This window comes from Thermobia domestica, chromosome 17 (assembly GCF_964235325.1).
Source record: "Thermobia domestica chromosome 17, izTheDome1.hap1.1, whole genome shotgun sequence".
NCBI classification, from domain to species: Eukaryota; Metazoa; Arthropoda; class Insecta; order Zygentoma; family Lepismatidae; genus Thermobia; species Thermobia domestica.
The window spans coordinates 180,807,014-180,827,284 of record NC_137470.1 but is presented as its reverse complement, the minus strand read 5'-3'; the positions used below and the strand labels follow the sequence as shown (position 1 = coordinate 180,827,284).

General features: G+C 37.8%; 1 protein-coding gene across 2 annotated transcripts in view; it reads right to left on the bottom strand.

Annotated features, from left to right (window-relative positions):
- Window positions 1–244: 244 nt before the first annotated feature.
- The window catches only part of LOC145673837 (uncharacterized), a 31,484-nt gene continuing 11,457 nt past the window's right edge, over window positions 245–20,271 (bottom strand). The window contains exons 1-2 of one of the 2 annotated variants that reach the window (XM_081743608.1): window positions 13,733–13,924; window positions 245–635 (exon numbers count right to left, since the gene is read on the bottom strand). In XM_081743608.1, the coding sequence (XP_081599734.1) occupies window positions 333–635 (303 nt within the window). In that variant the 5' untranslated portion in view covers window positions 13,733–13,924 and the 3' untranslated portion in view covers window positions 245–332. Of the gene's footprint in view, window positions 636–13,732; window positions 13,925–20,271 lie in introns of those variants that run through there. The other variant, XM_081743607.1, reaches the window with a different exon arrangement.

Below are 20,271 nucleotides of genomic sequence, written 5' to 3'. Positions count from 1 at the left end.
TTTATGTTGGTGATTCGTCCCTTTCGAAAAATATTTCTAATATTGAGATACTACCAAAACTTTTCATGCAATTCTGTGAAATAGGAATACGTCAACTTGGAAATGTTACACACTGAAAAGGCATTCTGCAGAAACAGGGTTCTGCGAAACAGGAAGAACCCAAATCGCCAGTATTTCACCTCAAATTTCTTTTTTCTTCTTTCTTGAGTGTAAAAGAAAATAACTCATTTAAAAATAATTTGGGTATTGTTTAATATTTTTGATTTATTATAATTGAGTTAATCAATACATAATTATAGTATTCCATTGATTTTGATTGTTAATTTGCAATGCTAATCAAAATTGAATCTTCTAACTCCGTCAAAGCGATACCCATATGCTGGTGAATTCTTAGCGTCCACCAGAGCTGCTGGACGATGTTGGTAAAAGCTTCCGTGCCCATGAGCTGGTCGCGACGATCCGTTGGGAACTCCATAAGCACGCCTTGGATAAAATGCTTCGAACATGCCTTCCGGAGGTAACACGGTGTCTAGTTTCTTATCCTCAGGATCGTAAGGAAAGGCATCACAGAGCATGGCAGGTAATACGAAAATCATCATCGTCATCATCAATATCTTCATCTTTATTGTTGTCATCTGGAAAGACATAAAACAAAAAATAATAAGATCGAATTACTCTCGTCATGTAAAAAATATATCTAATTTAATAATTTTATTTAACAACTTTTTTTTTTAACGACAGGCAGACATTTTATTCTGAAAATTAATGAAGTAAGGAAAGGTAGTGTTCACTTTAGGGAGAACGGAGGAAAATTATCCCTGACGCCTATTTCCGATTGAGGATACACCGTAGTTTAGTGGTTAGAGCCTTGAACTCATGTCCACGTGTTCCGCTGCTTTCAAATTTTCGGCATCCACCCAGCGTCGTGAGGCAAACTGGGGATTTACGTGAATAAAAGACGTGAAGGCTACGATGTCTAGAGAGCTTCTGATACAACTGTTAGAGACAGGGTGACGCACCGCATTGACCACGTGCAGACGTGTTCATCACTAGGCTAGACGCAGTTCAGCTTCTGGCTAACAGATGGCTTTGAAGAGGCTCAGGCCCATAAGGGCTGTCATAACAGTGGTCAGTTTCTATATTTCCGATTGTGCTCAATGTTGATTGGCAATATTTTCTCAGTACTACTTTCATTCCCCTTGTGTTAAAAGCCTCCCCCGAGGAAATTCTGAAATCACCATTGCATGAAGATGTGTTTCCATATTATGTCAGAAACACGTACACAAAAAATGGAAATTGCGCCATTAAGTTGAATAGCATGCATAGTCCGTGTTAATCCATCTTTGAAATAAAATAATATCTTGACATATTACAGGGTATTCCCAAAAGTTTCAGGCTTTACACTCGAGTATCGCGCCACTGATGATAAGACGTTCGTGGCACATTGCGCTATCTATGCGAGAAATAATGTATCACTGGCATATAGTACCATCTATGAGAAATAATGTATCAGTGGCATATAGTGCCATCTATGAAAGAAACAATGAATCAGGCATATAGTGCCATCTATGAGAGAAATAATGTATCAGTGACATATAGTGCCATCTATGAGAGAAATAATGTATCACTGGCATATAGTGTCATCCATGAGAGAAACAATCAGTGGCATATAGTGCTATCTATGAGAGAAATAATGTATCAATGGCATATAGTGCTATCTATGAGAGAAATAATGTATCAATGGCATATAGTGCTATCTATGAGAGAATAATGTATCAGTGGCATATAGTGGCATTGTTTCTTTCATAGATGGCACTATATGACACTGATACATTATATCTCGCACATATGGTACTATATGCCACTGACACATTGTTTCTCCCATAGTTGACACTATATAGCACGAACAATTAATTACGTGAGGCGCTAAATTTAAATGTCAGGCCGGAAACATTTGAAAACACAATCGTACAACTTCAGCTTTTCCAGGCTACAACATATACTTCATAAAACCAAAAGTGAAATACCTGGAGAACTTTGGTATAAAAAAGTTACCATTAAGAGAAGTCAAAAATCGGTACACAGAGGTGGCTATGCAGGGAGATCCAGGTTGTAAATACCAAACCTTTGTTTCCCTTACGTCCATTATGATAGATCAATTTAAAATTCATAAGAAAAAAAATATGCTAGATTGTTCCTAACGTAAAGTTTTAATAGCTATAAAGCTGAACTGAAGGCTGGAATTTCCTTTATAGGTGATTATTAGTTCTGGGTTCGATGCTTTTCGGTATACCCAAGTGGCGGATCCGGAGTTTCACAAGAGAGAACCCTCATCGGCACGGTGGCAATTAGATCTGGTGAATAGCTATATGTGTATCAAATTTGGTAGCTCTAGATTATTCATTTCTATACGAAAACACACACACGAGGGTCAGTTATAAAAAAGATAAATAAAACTTGAATCAAACGACCAATCTCGATCAAATTTTCAACATAGATAAGGTCCTAACCAGGGGTATTTTTTATCATTTCACTTTGACGGAGCAACATAGGGGTGGGGGAGGAGGGGAGATATATTAAAATGAACATCATTAAAAATAAAAGGGACTATGTTCGTGAGTTAATAACTCTTGAACCACCTGATCGATCTCAATCAAATTCTCAACATAGATGAGGATCGAACCTGGGAAGTTTTTTATCATTTTACTTTAATGGTAGATCCTAGGGGAGGGGAGGGGAGGAGATGAAATGTACAAAAATGAGTAAAATTTAATAACTCTGGAACCATCCGAACGATCTCGATCAAACTTTCAACATAGATAAGGTTCGGTCGTGGGATGTCTTCGTGATTTCACTTTTAAGATGCAACGTAGGGGAGAGGGAGGGGGAGATATATGTAAAGAAAATAAAAATAAAAGTAATTGTCTTTGTGACTCTATCACGCTTAAACCACTCGGCCAATTTTAACCAAATTTTCAATATAGATGAGGTTTGGACCTGGGGTGGTTTCTATTATATCACTTTTACGGTAGAACTTAAGGAAGGGAAGGGGAGAGGAGATATCTTTAAAAATAAATAAAATTTAATAACTCTTGAACCACCGACCAATCTCGATCAAATTTTCAATATAGTTCAGGTCTGGATTTTTTTTTTTTAAATATTTTTACTTTGACGATAGAACCTAGGTGGCGGGGAGGGGAGGGGGATATTTATATATAAAAATAAATGAAACTTAACTCTTGAACCATGAAACCGATCTCGATCAAATTTTTAACATAAATGACGTTCGGACCTGGGATAATTTGTGTCATTTATCTTTGACGGTGCAACGTAGGAGAGGGGAAGATATATGTAAAAAATAAAAAATAAAGTGACTGTCTTTGTGAATTCATCATCTTGAACCACCCTACCGATTTCGATCAAATTGTCAACATAGATGAGGATCGGGCCTAGAATAGTATTTATCTATTCACTTTGACGATAGAACTTTCACTTTGCGGTAAAACTTAGAGGAGGTGATAGGGGATATATATATATAAATCTTAATAACTCTTGAACTACCGGAAAGATCTCGATCAAATTTACAACCTAGATGAAGTTTAAATCTGAAATGGATTTTCTCATATCCATTTGACGGTGTAATTTAAAAGTGGGGGAGGGTAGAGACATTTAAAATGATCGAAATGACCAATATCAGTGTCGAATTCATAGTTTCCGGAGTCGCTGAGATGAACAATGACACTTCAGACGCCGTGACCCGCAACATGGGGAGGAGATTGAATATATAAAAATCATCGAAAATGACCAATCAAGGAGCTTTAGTAACAGTAAAAAGTGACTGACTTACGAAATATATTACTTTTTTTCTTAATTTAACCCAGCAAAGCGGGTAATTGATGCTAGTTACTTAATAAATAAATATTAGGCCTACATTACTAATCTGATAACGTGAGATACCTTATTTGTCCTAAAAAAAATGCATCGGGTAGTTTACTCTCGTGGGAGTTTAGTTGGACGGTTTTATCAAAAACAATTCAGGAAATGTTCTTCATATTTCATAAATTAATACTACATTAAGAAACCTACAAAATGATATGAATATTTCTTATTAATACCTTCGCAAGAGGTAGTTTACTATTAGAGGAGAATTCTGCTGACGATTTTCTCAAAAAACATTCATACAATTTTGTTCCTACTTCACAAGTAAATATTTGCCTAACAACCCTACAACATGGTTTGAATAATTTCTCATTTAAGAAACACTACAAGTGGTAGTTCGCTCCTTGAGGTATGTTTCTCGATAGTATTCCGAAAGAACCTCTGATGATTTTCTTTGCAATTTGCAACTAAAAGTTTTCGTCATATGCACAGCACAATATGACTGAATTTAAAAAGCGAAAGCAGGAAGTTTAGTGTGGTGGACCGTACCTTTCATTTATATTTCCAATGATGTATAAAAAACATAACTTGCTATTTAAAATTTTCGGGTTGCATCATCCTCTTTGAGCCTAATTATAGGAAAGCTACTGGACAATTAAAGTGTTCTATTCAATGTCCCTCTGTCAAATTCTTACCTCTCTTTTCGTTTAATCATTTAATCTCCAACCGTATATGATTTATAAGTGCTGGAAACATGGGCGGCGATTAGGGGGGGCAAAGGGGGACAGTTGCCCCCCCCCCACTTTTCTGAAATGGCCTATTAATGTATATAGTTTTAACTAGGGAAATTCGTATATTAACATTGATATACAAATATTCAGATCATGTCTTGCCCCCCCCCACTTTTAACGTCCAATCGCCGCCACTGGCTGGAAATTTATTTTAATGGGAAAGAACCGATCCATCGTATCCAGCGCTCCTCACGAAACACGTTTTCCTGCATAACAGTTTTGATTTTCCATGATCTCTCCAACGAAGTGAAAAAATATACGTAGCTTGCTATTTAAAATTTTCAGGTAACCTTCTGGTGCTCCATGATAAAGAGTCCTATAGGGAAATCACGGCCCTCCATTCAATGCGTCCTCTGACATTTCCGTATCTCAGTTTTTTATATATACTAGTTAGTAATCCAACAGTAACAGTAACGTGAAACTTGAAACTTTCCTCTTTCCCCCATCCCTATAAAACTGTAGCTTAATAAAATCACTGCACCAAGCAAAGAACAAACAATGTTTCGCCTTAAAACCAGGATGAAAAAATCACGATTTAAAAAAATCATTTTTTTTTTAATGACATAATATGATTATGATAGATGGCTCTTCACAGAAGCTTTCGCTTGTGAGTGAGAAACCAACGCACCCCCAGAATAAGACTGTCGTAACTCAAAATAGATTTTTAATTGTTATCAATTTTTAACGTGTAATAATTGCAATGTGTATGTATTTAAGAAAGACTTTGTCTGCAATAATTATTACTATACATATTGAAATAACGTTACAATCTTCAAAAAGAGACGAGATAATGAAGTTCCTTTAGATATAACAAATTTCTTTGGCTTACTCTTAAAATTGACATTTCAGAGTTACGACAGTTTTATTCTGGGGGTACTAAAGTATATATGAGTGAAATTTTATCATTTTTACCTCTTTTTTCTCTTTTTCTTCTTTCTCTCCTCCATTTTTTTTAAAAAATAAACCCCCCAGTAGTTGTAGATAAGCATATTTCAAGTGACGTTAGTCGATTATTTACTAATTTAATACGTTAACGCTCTTAAGTCATCATTCTTTATTTCCTTTAACCAATTAGTTATTAGTATTTTTAATCTATGCATTTTTCTTCTTCCCTAATTTCTTTTGGAGTATTATTATAAAGTTTCGGAGCCAAATAATATGTTTGATTTTGTGATATACCCTTATTTACTTTTATTGTTTCAAGATCCTTTTGAGATACTTTTCTTGTTCCATACCCATGAGAAATTTTATTCCATTCATTTTCATGTTTTTTTACATAGAGTAGGACTGCTTTTATATATAATTTTTCAACAGTTAAGACTGAAAATTCTCATGCAATTTTTTGTTGATTGTTTTGATTTAAATCGCTTTTTTTATTTAAACCACATCCTTCTCCTCGTATAATAGAAGCCGCTAACTAAAGAAAAATATTAGAAATTAGTATAAAATCTTTATGTCATTTAAGTGAAAGTATTGAGGTTGAATTTTGAATTAATAGCCAATCGTTAAGATACGAGGGTGATTCAAATGAAAACATTAAAACTGCTCTAAATATTATATTGTAACAATTAAGAAAAAACATACCTATCATTTTTCAACGTAGTCTTCCCGACGTTCAATACAAGTATTCCAGCGCTTCTATGGATATCACGTTTAAAAAAGTGTTTTGGTTGTGACTGTAGCTACTCGTGCACTGCGGTTTTCACGTCTTTATCACGTCTGAAATGCTTGTCTCCCAGCGCTCCTTTGAGCGGTCTGAACACATCAAATACACTAGGGCGAGGTCTGGTGAATGTGGTGGGTGTGGGAGACATTAAAATTTCAAATCCTGGATAGCCTCAACTGTCAAACGGGCAGTATCCGGTCAGGCAATGTCATGCTGTAACAATACACCTAAAGTCAGAAGTCTTCGTAGTTTATTCCGAATTGCCGGGCGATGTTGGTCTGTGAGCAGATCTGAATAAAACGTACCGGTTACTGTTGCCCCCCCCCCTCCATGAAATGTTCTAAAATGACTCCCTTTGCATCCCAGAAGAGAGTGAGCAAGATTTTTCCCGTTGATTGTTGAGTACGGAATTTTGGGGGTTTTGGTGATGAGCTATGGTGCCATTACTTGTTTGATCTTTTTGTTTCTGGTTGGTGGCAGTGAAGCCAGGTCTCATCACCCGTAACGATTCTTTCCAGAAATGAATCACCTTCGACGTGGAAACGACGCAACAGTTCTTCATAGGCATCGACGCAACGGTATTTCAATTCAGCAGATACTGTACTTTATTGAATTACAGCACGTTGTGGGCAATATTTTGCGCTGAACCAACTTGATGTCGGCCATTTTGAGAAGCTCTAGGGACACTGTTGCTAAATACCAATTCCATCATACAACTTTTCGGCACTTTATATCACTTTTAAGGTTTTCATTTGAATCTCCCTTGTATTTGAATCTCAAATATGCATTAAGGAAAAAGTATAGTGACGTTTATCAACATGGCACTATTTTCACAAAAGTTATTAATATTTGGCGGAGACATATTTAAATAAATCTAGCTGTCCAGAACTAGTTTGCAGCACGAAATACATACAAAATATGTATATTTCGCGTAAATTTACGTAAAATGTACAAAAGTTTTAAGTTTCGGAAAGGAGATCGGACCTCCTAAATACCCCCTTATTATCTAGGAACAAACAAACAGACGTGCACACAAAAGAATTTTCGTCTTAAATGTCGATTGTGATTTTTCCCGGTGGAATAGTTACCGATTTAAAACCCTGTGTTATGAAGAGAAGAAAGGAGTATTGCCCGTTACCCGTTCAAAACGGGATTTTTCCCTAATCCTCTGCAAGAAACATTCGTTTTCATACTATGCTGTACATATATTTGAGTCTCATTGTATTATGATTATTATATTCCATAATGGAAATAACAGAACAGACGGGGTTTTACTTGTTTTCATTGAATTTGATTTATTTCGGAATTTGATTTAAATCAACAATTTCTATTTTAAAAATCAATCCACCCTGCTCAAAATTGTAAATATTTCACGAAAGTTCGCTAAATATGTTTTGAAACATATAGTAGCCCTTTTCATGTGACCAATTGCAATCAATTACCCAAGCCGTAAACGTCGCCAACACCTAGTGATCCATTTGCCGGTAAATGTCGATCGTCGAAATAGCGACGCATCGAAGGATTGCCGCTAGCTTGCCACTGGCGGCAGGATTTCGTAGAGTCGAAACAGATATCTAGAGTCGGAGTGTTGAAGTTACCAGCGCGTAAGAGCGATGACTTTATTTTGGTCCGCTCTCATTCGATTCGTCGAGGAGAATCGCGAAGGGACCAACACGAACTATCGCCAGTCATGTGCTTGCGGTTATTATTATATATTATGTATTCGTGACAAATTTCTGAAGCTCCGGAGGTCAGGATTAGATCCCCGTCTCTATATCATGAAGTGAAAAATCTTGAGATGAGTGCATATAATTGTATGAATTTAGATAGCAACTCTCGCTGATCATTAGAAAGTGAATATGGGAGAACTATGAAATAAAGTAAATAGATGCGCGTCGTTTTCTAATAAAATTACATGGTGAATCCATGGTGAATCTGATCCCAAACGGTTATCGTCAAATATATGCGGTTAAAGTAGCAATCCGATTGGCCAAATTAAAAAGACCTCAACGATTTACCCCTCTACAAGCTAGGGTTTTTCTATCGCCTCTGGGGCGAAGTCGGAAGAACACGCAGTACCGCGGAGTACTTTTTCATTTTTTTACAGTGTTTTTAGACTGACTTTAATGTAAGCGAATCACGCATACAGGCGATTTAACATACTTTTTTGGGGGGAGTAATTTTGTGGTTCATTGGCGTTTCGTCGCGTGTCTGCCGCTGGTGGGCCACTTCCGGTATAATTGCGGGCCCGCCAATTTTTGGCGACATGTTGCTAGTTGGCCATCGGTGGTCCACCGACGCTTACGACATGGGGTAGGTGACACCAGTAGCGTAGTTCTGTAATCCAACTCTCTTCGGGACAAGAGTAAAATGAAATGACATGGAAATTTCAGTTTTACATCCCACAGATATAGACTGAAGGTTAATGAAAATATATGATTGTGAAAGGATTGAAGGACTGGATGCAAGAACAAGGCAAGTCTACTTTTAGAAATTTTTGAGGAGCTGCCTGCTTCTTGTTCTAACTTCACGACGAACACTGTATGCAGGTCTCCCTTTACATTATAACACTGAAAATAATCATCGGGTCCACATGATTCTTGCACACGATGTGAAATGACTTTTTCCTACGGGAACGTGTGAAAATCTTTAATCCGCTAAGAAAGGGACCTACCTAGTTCTTGCATCCAAGCCTTCAATTAGTGAAATGATAGGAAATGGAAAATCTCGAAAAAAACCCATGGACACGATGTTCTTCATCACAAACTCGAATGGCCTGAGATTGAAACAGAGACTCATCTCACCAAAGGTAAACGTTCTACCATTGAGCCCCTGGAAGTCATCTACTATAAGAATTTCTCTCAGATTGTGGCCTCCGGATCCATCAACTCACCTTTACTTGCTATTCGAAAAAGGCACGGTGGCTCAGTGGTAGAGTGTTCACATCCTGTGCTTCGAATCCCTGCTTCGATACCCAGCAAAGTAAGTTAGTGGTGGACAACATCGTGTAAGTGGATTTCCTCTCTGTACTTCTGTTTCCTTCCCCATTCTCCTTCCACAAATTCTTCCATCGTCATTCACTTGCCTTAATTATCGTCTCCCTCAACCTAAAGGTCATAATCGTAGCATGTTAAACTGAAAAGATTTTCAACACATACAGCTTCAAATATGTGCTTAATTCTTTGAAGCTAGAAACAAGATCGTCAATCACCTTGTTGTAATCAAATGTATATACATGATCTTTCTACGGATAAAGAAAGAAACTCTTTCAAGAAATCTTGTCCAAGCTAAGAACGCAAACAATCTTTGATTACTGTCGTAACTCAAAAAGTTCGATCACAAGATACTAGGATACACGAAAAGAGTTTAAAAGATACTTATATGCTTCACACAATGGACCATATAGATTTAATTCATGAAGTAGCGTCAGTACTAAAACTAGAAACACACTATTTTCCAGTTTTGAACTTCCATTCATCTTCCTCAGTCTATCTATCTTCCTATTTTCACTTCTGCTATGATTGCATTGTTTGTTTTCAGCTTCATTACTTGCGACACCCTAACTAACTAACTGTATGGCCTATGGAACCCGGAGGTTCAACGCCACGTTCACAAAAGCTCTCCACTGACTTCTATCCTTACTCAACTGGATAAAGTTTCTACTTTGTATTTTTATTTCTGCGAGATCCATTTTAATATTGTTCTCCCATTTGCACTTAGGTCTTCCTAATGGTCGTCTTTTCCGATTGGACTTCCAGTTAAAAGTTTAAAAACATCCCTACTTTGTTCCATTCTGGCTGCATGACCTCCCCATCTGAGCCTCCTAGACTTGACGACCCTAACAATGTTTCGTGAACCGTATAAATTATATAGTTCCTCGTTATGAAGTTTCCACCATTCACCATCCCCGTTCATCTTGGGTCCGGATATTCGTCTCAGGATCTTGTTCTCAAATACTTTCAGTCTGCGTTCCTCGCTCAGAGTAAACGACCACGTTTCGCAACCATACACCACAATAGGCATGATTATCGTTTTATATATATATACTTAGGCTTCCAATTCGTTGACAAAATTAGCGACTCTAAAAGATTTTGAACTAAATAATAACACGAATTCCCTGATTTTAGCCGATATTTAAGTTCTTCGTGGAAGTGGTTAACATTGGAGTAACAGCCTACTTTTTACATAATGGCTGAGTCCCTATAATGACAAGCAAATTGCAGCAGTTCATCTCAAATTTGTTTTCTTCCCACATTACTATAACTAGGGTATTAAGAGTACAATAAAGTGGTTCTTGTAGCAAATTAGTATCATGGGAACAGGAAGGATATAGCCAAGCTATATTTTCTCTTAGTGTTTCATTGCAAATAAATCTATAATTTAATCGTTAAATCTCCATATCAAAAATAACATTCAAAACGTTTATCTTAAATACTTTTGATAATCAATCGAGGGTTCTTGAATCAAATTGACGCAGCTCGTCTGCTTTTAGAGTTCCTAATAGATCTTTGCTGTACAAGGAGTTACAACTGCAATGTCGTATCTTGTAGCTCTGAATTTTCTTAACAATTTTTTGGCAAATTATACAGTTTTCTATACAATTAGTCTCGTTCCCTTTTTATTTGATTTTAATTCTAACGTGCATATAATTTTTTTTAGCTATTACATAATCTAAACTAAGTATTTGCAAATAATCTGAAGTAAAAACAATTTACTGAAAACATAAGCGAGAAGGGTGGCTGTCAATGCCCGTTGACAACTGCTACTGTGGTGCAAAACCCCGGAATATTCGAGATAACTTTTTGGAACCTTCTGATGTCGATAAACATGAAGAAGAAAATCGCTTGTTTTGAAAATTTAACTTTACTTTTTTTTGGATCAAAAGGTACAATATATTTCAATCAAAAATTTTCTTGTACTTCTTATGTCTGGAGAACTACATGTAGTGAAGCCAAACCCAAGCTATCACTTAACTCCGTATGATATACTTATCCCGTAGAAAATAAGGAAACTCGCTGTAGGGGCCGTTCAAAAAATTTTGGCCCCTGATCCGAAAACTAATTATTCGCCAAGATCGCAATCTTTTTTTATCTATTTTTGGATCATTTCTAAAGTTCTTCTTAGATATAGATAAAAGTTAGCTAGATTTTTTTTTCATGCTGGGCTGCTCTCTGAGTTTTAATAGGGCTAACTTCTACCTAAACCAGGGGTGGACCCACGCTGCATTTGCAGGGTAGCAGACTGGGCCAGTAAGCCCTTGTTCATTAGTTTGGGTTAAAAAAAAAACATTGTTCGGCGTAAGCTCTAAACTGCGATTAACAAAGCCACGTGAAACTAAATCTCGCTGATTTGCTGTTGTCCTACCGACGCTTGTACTCCTCCGCAAAATAGTTCATGTGATTGGATTATTACTTTTACTATGAAGCTTTATATAAAACTGCTATATTATTATAAATTACAAAAAAATTTATACGGATTATCTAATAATACTGCAATCGAGTGTAGTTAATGAAACAATAGAAATAAACACTAAGCATGCGCTTTAATTATGGCGCCAATTCAACTGTGGACGCGAGTTCTGCTTTCAAGCCTGAAAGACGGCTGGCATGAATCCCGGTTCCGGGAGTGTTGTGGTGAAACACCAACAAGGTAAACCTTTAGTCACTAAGCAACAACTGTTTACGAGCGAAATTCAAATACTTTTGTTTTTAATCTTTCGAGTTTCTTTTCTTTCTTTTCTGCTGCTGCTGTAAGTATCTGGACAACACGAGACAGTATTGTCAAAGTGCACTTGTATAATTTGCTCCTCCCCGTGGGGAGTGGGAGTGACACATCACTAGCCAATCGTATTTGTGACAAGCGGAAGGATACAAATATTTTGTTTATCGGAGTTTAGAGCTTATGCTGAATAATGTTTAGATTGTAATGCTTGTGAAAAAATAAAATACTTCAGTTTAACGTCCCACGATTATGTCATTCAAGCCAATTCAGGGGAGACTCATGATTAAGGCAAGTCAATGATAAAAGAATTAGTGGAATGATAATGTGGAAGGAAACGGAAGTACCGAGAAAACCCACGGACACGATGTCGTCCATCACAAACTTTGCCGGGGATCGAACCAGGTACACCACGCACCAGAGATAAGCGCTCTACCACTGAGCCATCGTGTCTCCCTACAAAATACTTATTTGTTGCATATTTCTGAGTTATATGTGTCCATTTTGTGGTCTATTTCTGAATTAAAAATGCCTATTTTGCAATTATAATTCACCATTTTATTGCCTACTAGCCGAATATACCCATTCTTCCATGGGAGCTGTGTTTGGAAGTCAACGCCTATGCGAGTATCACAATTCATTTGAACGACCACGAAAACTATGGATTTGACACTAATATCGGTCATTTTGGGCTATTTTTACATGTCTCGGTATCCCCCCGCGCTGACCCTCGGCCCGCATACAATGGTAGCTGAATTTGACAGTTATCACTAATGGAAGTGTCACCATTGATCTCAGCGACCGCGAAAACTATGCATTTGACACTAATATCGGTTATTTCGGATTATTTTTACATGTCTCGGTATTCTCCTCAGGTGAGCTCAGCCCGCAGCCGAATAGAGTGAGTTCGGAAGTTAATGCGATTGGACTTTCACCATTGATTTCAGCGACTGCGAAAACTATGAATTCGATACTAATATCGATCATTTTCTACTACTACTACTTTTACATATCCCCGTAAACTCCCCCTGAGACCCCTATGGTTCGAATTTTGAAAAAAAAATGCTTCGCCTTGGTCTGGGACTTAGACCAAGGTATTCGTAACCAAAATTTGGTAACTCTCTGTCAATTTGTCTGGTCCCCAGGCCGGTTCCGGTAAACGTCTCCCTCCTGAGACCCCCTGTTTCGAAATTAAAAAAAAAAAAACTCTTCGTCTTGGTCTGGGTCCTGGACCACGGTGGTAACCGTGACCAAATTTTAGTAACTCTCGGTCCACTCGTCTGGTCCCCAGGCCGCACACAGAAAGACAAACATACAAACTCTTTATTTTATTTATATTATTATTAGATGTTTGAATTATAAGAGACTATTCTTGAATTAAAATATAAGTATCTATTTTTGAGTTATACGTCGGCTTTATTGCTCCCTTCCCATGTTGTTAGAGCATTGTGTCTGAGCACCCAACAGCATTACGCTTATAGAAAAACATACAGGCTTTTTCGAGTACTGGTTAGATAACTTCTTTCATGGGTGCACGAATACCCTTTTAACATTCATTGTATAGCAAAACATTCCTCATGCTTATACGGAAGACTGTGGAAATCAAGAACAAACAAGGGATGATAACAGCTTAAATATATGCCTCACTTTTATAGTCAATAAATAATCATCTACATACCTGTCCAATAAATTTGCTCTGAAGAGAATCGTGGAAGAAGGCTACCACTTAAAGCAAAGAACGTCGAAATTGCTTATAATTATCTTACTACAGACGCAAGGTAGGAAAAAAAAACTTTGTTTCTGGTTCTCGCCAACCATAAGTATGTCAAGGCCTTATGCTGGAAGGGAAATTGAACAAGGGAAGTTATTAAGAAAGAAAAAAGAACTCCCAGGATCCCCGAAGTCAATTTTCGTTGCGTCAGTCCGGAAGCCCTCCCGCCAACTGACCTGAAGGGATTCTGAATGAACAGAAAAAAAAACATCAAGTTAGAAAAACAATAGAGGAAGTATTTGTTCTCTAACTAATAAGAAAAAGAGCAAATGTTTAATAAATTTCTTGTGGTCATTTGAAACAGGAGATTTCAGGAAGAATGCACCAACGCTCATGAGAGTGCACGCAATTCTTATTTCTAGTTAATTTACTCTATGCAGGGACGGCGCTAAGGGTGGGCGGGGGTGGGCAACCGCCCACCCGATGGATGGCCTCGCCCACCCATCCGCCCACCCCAACAGAACAGGGGTGTCATTAAGGGGGGACAGGAGGGGGCAATTGCCCACCGCAAGATTTTGAGGAATACATATACTTTATCGATTGTCTACTAATATACTAGTGCAAACTGTGAAAGTCTTATGTTGTTGGTGTTCTTGCCCCCTCAAGCGAAGACTGAAATGACACCCCTGCAACAGAAGTAGAATAATGAAGGTGACCAGTGCCGGATTTAGGTTTGATGGGGCCCTAAGCTATTGAAGATAATGGGGCCAATTTATTTCTAGCATTCTTTTTCAGCGACAAAATTTCGCCTTTTCTGTTTGAATATATGCTATATGGTAATTTATGGACCTAATACATATCTATTAAGTAAATACGTTTTCGTGTATATTTCGTTAACTTACTGTTTTGAATACATTACAGAAAAATTGTAAAATTTGTAAAATTAGCGGTAGTTTAATTTGGTACCAATAAAGTCCCTTGCCGATCTTTTTGTACCAACTATAATTAACGCTCCACGCCATGCTTCTACATGTGGAGACCGCATCATTTCTCATTTCAAGTTGTTCCTATTCAGTTGGGTAAAGTTTGAAACGTTTCTAGGGATCCGTGTAAGTAAATACAGTCTAAATATCATCCATCTAAATATCATCCAGGGTTGGTAATTACTGCCTGAAGCTCAACTAATCGTGTGAGCTTTTTCCACGTCAGGTTACTGGAGTAACTCAAAATGGAATGCAACCCTCGAAGATTACACAAGGTGTAATACGACACAAATTCGCTGGAACCAGAGGCGAACTTAGAAGGTTAAAACTGGAGAAGGGGCAACTAAAACCCAGATTATGATAGATATATCGTGAGTTTACTCTAAACTTTCAAAAATATGTAAGTAATGGCTTCAATTATTTTTGTCACTCAAAAAACTGGGATGGTAGACCTCTCCGGCCCCTGGCTAGATACGTCTCTGGCTGAAAATCATAAAAACATCGTCAAAAAACCTAACTGTTGCACTTAAATTATTATAAGACCTATAAATGTAGGTAGTATCCTTTTACTGCGACGTAAAAAGATGTTGGTACCTTGCCTTGCTATGTAGTAACCAGTGGCGTATTTAGGGGGGTGGCTTCCGGGCTTAAGCCCCCCAGAAATCACTTAGTATAGTAAAGTAAATGAAATATCTTGCAGAATGTTCACATTGCCAGGCAAAGCCCCCCCCGAAAGTTAGCAAAGCCACTCCCGAAACAAAATCGTAAATACGCCACTGGTAGTAATGGATTCAGCCTGTTGCATACTAACTTACACAAGGTAAATTCGGGCAGTTCTGAACGTAACAATACATAAAATACTGTTAATATATACAAACGAACGACTCATATGCCTAGAACGAATGGATGAAATCACTAAGATTCGTGCTCCTATTCTTTCCTTTAGTCAGGGGAGGATCCATTCTGAATGTTTAGGGGGGGGCAGTCGTTCGAAGTCAATAGGTTTTATTTTACGTTTATAATACAAAGATGAAAATTCTTAGGATAGGCTTTATTTTTAAAATAAAAAGATATTCAATTTTGGGGGGCGATCGCCCCCTGGATCCGCCCCTGCCTTTAGTGATCCATTATTGCACTCTATAGATCACTATATGAGCTCCTCCGTGGCTAAGCGGTTAGCGTACGCACCTTTGGCGTGGGAGACCCGGGTTCGATTCCCGGTGGGAGCTCATGTGGTTCGGATTCCACGTTAATCAGTAGGTCCCGTCTCATGTAGCCTCGCTGCTGAAAGGGACGTTAAACTCAAAATCAACTCAACTCTATAGATCACTATGAAAATCAGTGCCAAGTTCTGAAAGTTATGAAAATACTTCTGCAAACTACTTTTCATACTTACGTACAGCGAAATAAAATAGCTATAATTTCGCGATGTAAAGATTATTGCCGCTTAGGGCTGTAATTCCTTTATATTTTACTATTATTTCGCGAGCTTGTCGTTTCATGCCTTCTTCTTAAGCATCCACTGTTACCAGACTCAATTTCTTGTCGAATTCCAAATACTACAAGAAAGGGTAACACTAGAGTTCTATCCGCATACAAGACACTGTATCACTTATGCTGTGAAGTCTTATTAAAGTAGCTAAGTGTAATGGCTGGAAAACAGGGTCCCGATTACAAATGGGGCTCTGAAACAAAATCCCCATTACAAGCGGAGCTGGAAAACGAGGGTTCCATTATAAGCGGGGCTGGGCAACAGAAATCCCATTGGAGGCGGGTTGGAAAACAGGGCCCTATTACTTGCTTCATGAAAGCTTAATACATAACAGTACAGAACACCGTTGTTGTATGTGCGTTTTATCTTATTTGCTTTTTCTTATTATTTGGAAATGACATTACAGCCACTTTTTCTTTAAAATTTTTGGGGCCCCCAAGAGAGCTATAGCTTGTTTAGCTTATACGCAAATCCGGCACTGAAGGTGACATCCTGTACTTCACAAGCAATAGGTATTACTTTCGATTGTAATGTAATAGGTTCTATGACTCTCTTTAACTCTGCAATGGACAATGATTTTAAGACAGATACTTGTAGTAATATAATGATGCCAAAAGTCGTGATTAATGAATTGAAGTTTAACACACACGCACAATCGTGCTATTGAAACGCCAGTGTTTGTATGTGCTGCACTGAAGAAAGAAAAAAAAAGTGCTTTTTAAAAAGCCAACTAAATAATGGTCAGCGCTGGCCAGTATCTATTGTCTCATTTTGAGAAAGAGAGGGAGGAGAGTAGTGCTTTGTGTTAAGGGCGCCGATCCTGGGGGCCCAAGGGGGCCCGGGCTCCCCCAAAGCCCATGAGCGCCCCCGCATTTTATTTATGAATATACAATATTTGGCATAATTTGAATTCAATTTGTCTTAAAATCCTCATACATGCCTTCTGCATCTGAATACCCCCCCAAATTTACAGAGAAATCGGCGCCCTTGCTTTGTGTTGGCGCGATAGCTTCTTATAAGAGGGTTCCAACTTGCAATTGTTTACAACAATGTACCACATGTCTTACCCTTGTGGCATTAAACAGATTTGTAAAAACCCTTATTATAGCATTGTTGAGTTGATCCCTGTTGCGTTCTGAAGTCTTGGCGGTCGGTGCTTGTTCAGCTAATATGTCGAAAAAATTTAGCGATTTCTTCTCAGGCTCGGTCTTTCTCGTGTTCAAAGAAGCGCGATTTTCAATCCGTTGATGTTAATGATAATCCTTCTTCTTCAATGGGGAAAAAGACAAAAAATACAAATACATGTGACAACCAGGATTCGCAATTTGAAGTGTTCGATTTCGAGGAAAGTGAAAATGAACTAGATGTTGGAGAGAGCGAAGACAACAGCATTGCTTCTGAAGTAACTCATTTATATTTTTTGTCTTTTGCTTTCTTGTAATAAATACTTCATAAAAATGTTTGCAGCAGCCTATTTTATCCTTGTTTTACTTTACCTACTTATTGTGTATTTTATGTTATTAACGAAAAGTAGAGTATTATCTGTTAGTCTGTGTTGTTTGAACCTTCTCTTATTTCTATGCATTCATGTGCATTCTTGGAGGGAGAGGAGGTAAAGCAGTCTTGAACTTCTTCGACTACACAGAACACACCGTTATTATTGTTTAAAAAGCTGAAAGTAGAGGTAGTGTGTGTGCCACGCGGAATTCGGTAGGTCGAGCATATTGCCACGAACTCCCGCAGCCCATCCTAAGTCCTGCATTTCTTCAGTCTTACCAGGTGAATGCTGGAATGGCACCTTCTATAAGGCCAACACAGATGTTCCACATCCTTGTTTCTCCCCTATTTCGGTCTGAGCCTTAGCTAACTAAAGAGTATAAAAATTGAAATTTAATTATTGTCAAAAAATGTCTACATTGCCCAGTTCTCATTTTCGTTGTCCGCCCACCCAGCAACTAGGTCCGCCTCTTTCCGCCCACCCCATCAAGCGTTCCTGGCGCCGTCCCTGACTCTATGGCTTAAAGAAGCGGCAAGTTCAACGCTGTAGAAACAAAATCTTGTGCGAATACTATTTTGTGTTAATATAATCCAATCAAAGTTTTCTAACTACATGGTCCAGGAAAATTTTATTTAAAGTAGAAAATGAAACTAAAAAATATAACCTGTTGCAAATTTAATTTATTGACTAACAGGGCAGTGTTAACCATTTTTTTCTCATATTGGTTTAAAAATAATATCATCCACACGTAGAATTTCTTTATTTAAAAGCAAAAATTAAAACATAGCAAATAGCCTTAACGCATGCGAGAATAATTCCTACTTCATTGATGAAAATGAAATGAAATCTTTGAGTTTTACGTCCCACGATTATGCCGACTAGGCTAAAAGAGACGATGATAATGAGAAATGAATACAATGGTGGAATAAATGAAGTGGGAGGAAACGGAAGAACTCTGAGAAAACCCACGCACACAATAATTATTTGTCCACCGCCAAGTACACTTGGAGCGAGCTGGGAGCACTAGAGGTGAACGCTCTACCACTGATAGGTCCTGAAGACAAAATTGAAGTTTCTAAGATATATACAGTATATGAGGCGCCTAGTATCAAAATACACCACATGCAATTCGCTTAGTTTCGAGTAATCTCGCAAAACGTGCAGTGAAGCTCCATATAAACGCGTACAAAGTCCCATATTTGAACTAATTTTTTAGTATGAAATATTAAGCTTTTAAACAAAATTCTGTTTCCATTGACTTCCTTTAGATCAAACACATAACAAGCGATATATAACTCAATTTCGGTTTTAAAAAATGGATTTGGTGGGTTTTGATACTAGGCGCCTCATATATAAAAGATATTACTCCATCCACAGCATCTTAGAGGCCTGGAGGGCCAGACCTCAATGAGACAATAATTCTAGTCCCTCCGGCCTTGAATGTGGACTTAAATACATTTTTTAAAAATAAAAATCACCCATTAAAATATATTGCCTTTGCTTAAAACGCTTCCAGAATACTACTACCCAGGGGCGCCGATTTCTTTCTAAATTTGGGTGGGCGGCATTCAGATGTAGAAGGCATATATGAAGGGTAAGGGGAAAAAACAAGGAATGTCCATGTGTGTGCTTTATCGGGTGTTTTGTCCTATCTGTTGGTGTCTTTTGATACTATTTGACAGTATATGCCATGCATGCGTAGATGTCGAAATGTCCATGTAAAAAGGGGCAAAAGATTTGACTACCCTATTCCTTTTTACGCGGTTTAAAATATAAAAACGTCGTTTTCTCGAAAATGCAGTTTTGTGACATTCCTCCTTTTTTTTCTTACCCTTCATATGAGGATTTTACGACAAATTGCATTCAAATTATGCCAAATATTGTATAATTATTCTTAAATACAATAAGAGGGCCCACATAAGATTTGGGAGGGCCCGGGGCCCCTCGGCCCTCCAGGATCGGCGCGCTTGCTACTACCCCAATTAACAATACAAGATTAAGATTAACAATCATAATCTTGGCCAGTAAAATTTTTACAATAGGGCATAAAGACTACGTGTAAACTTTTAAATTGTTACAATAATTTCTGTTGATATTCTTTGTTAACAGCGGGACTATATTGTGCGTTTAGAGCACAAGAAATTGAAGTGCAATTACCAACGTTATGAGAAAAAGAGACAATGTCCTAAACTTCGTACGCTTCGTTCAAACATGGAAACGTGAACACTTATTTTTTCTTAACTGATCTGAGTTATTTACAATATCTGGATAAGAATCTTTAATACACTCAAACGATCAGATCAGATCTTAAATACGAAATAACTTCCAAATAACTAAAAGTGGGTTTCAATCTTTTGTGCCTTGCATTCGTTTAGAACAAAAAGTACAGTTTCAAGTGGGATCTCAACCACCGCGGTGCGTACAATGTTCTCACGCTGACGATCGAACCTGAAATCTCGTGTACAAGGGCGGCTTCGCTTGCAATTGGACAAACTAGATTGGCATATAAATGTTTAAAGGCAGAGCGACTACC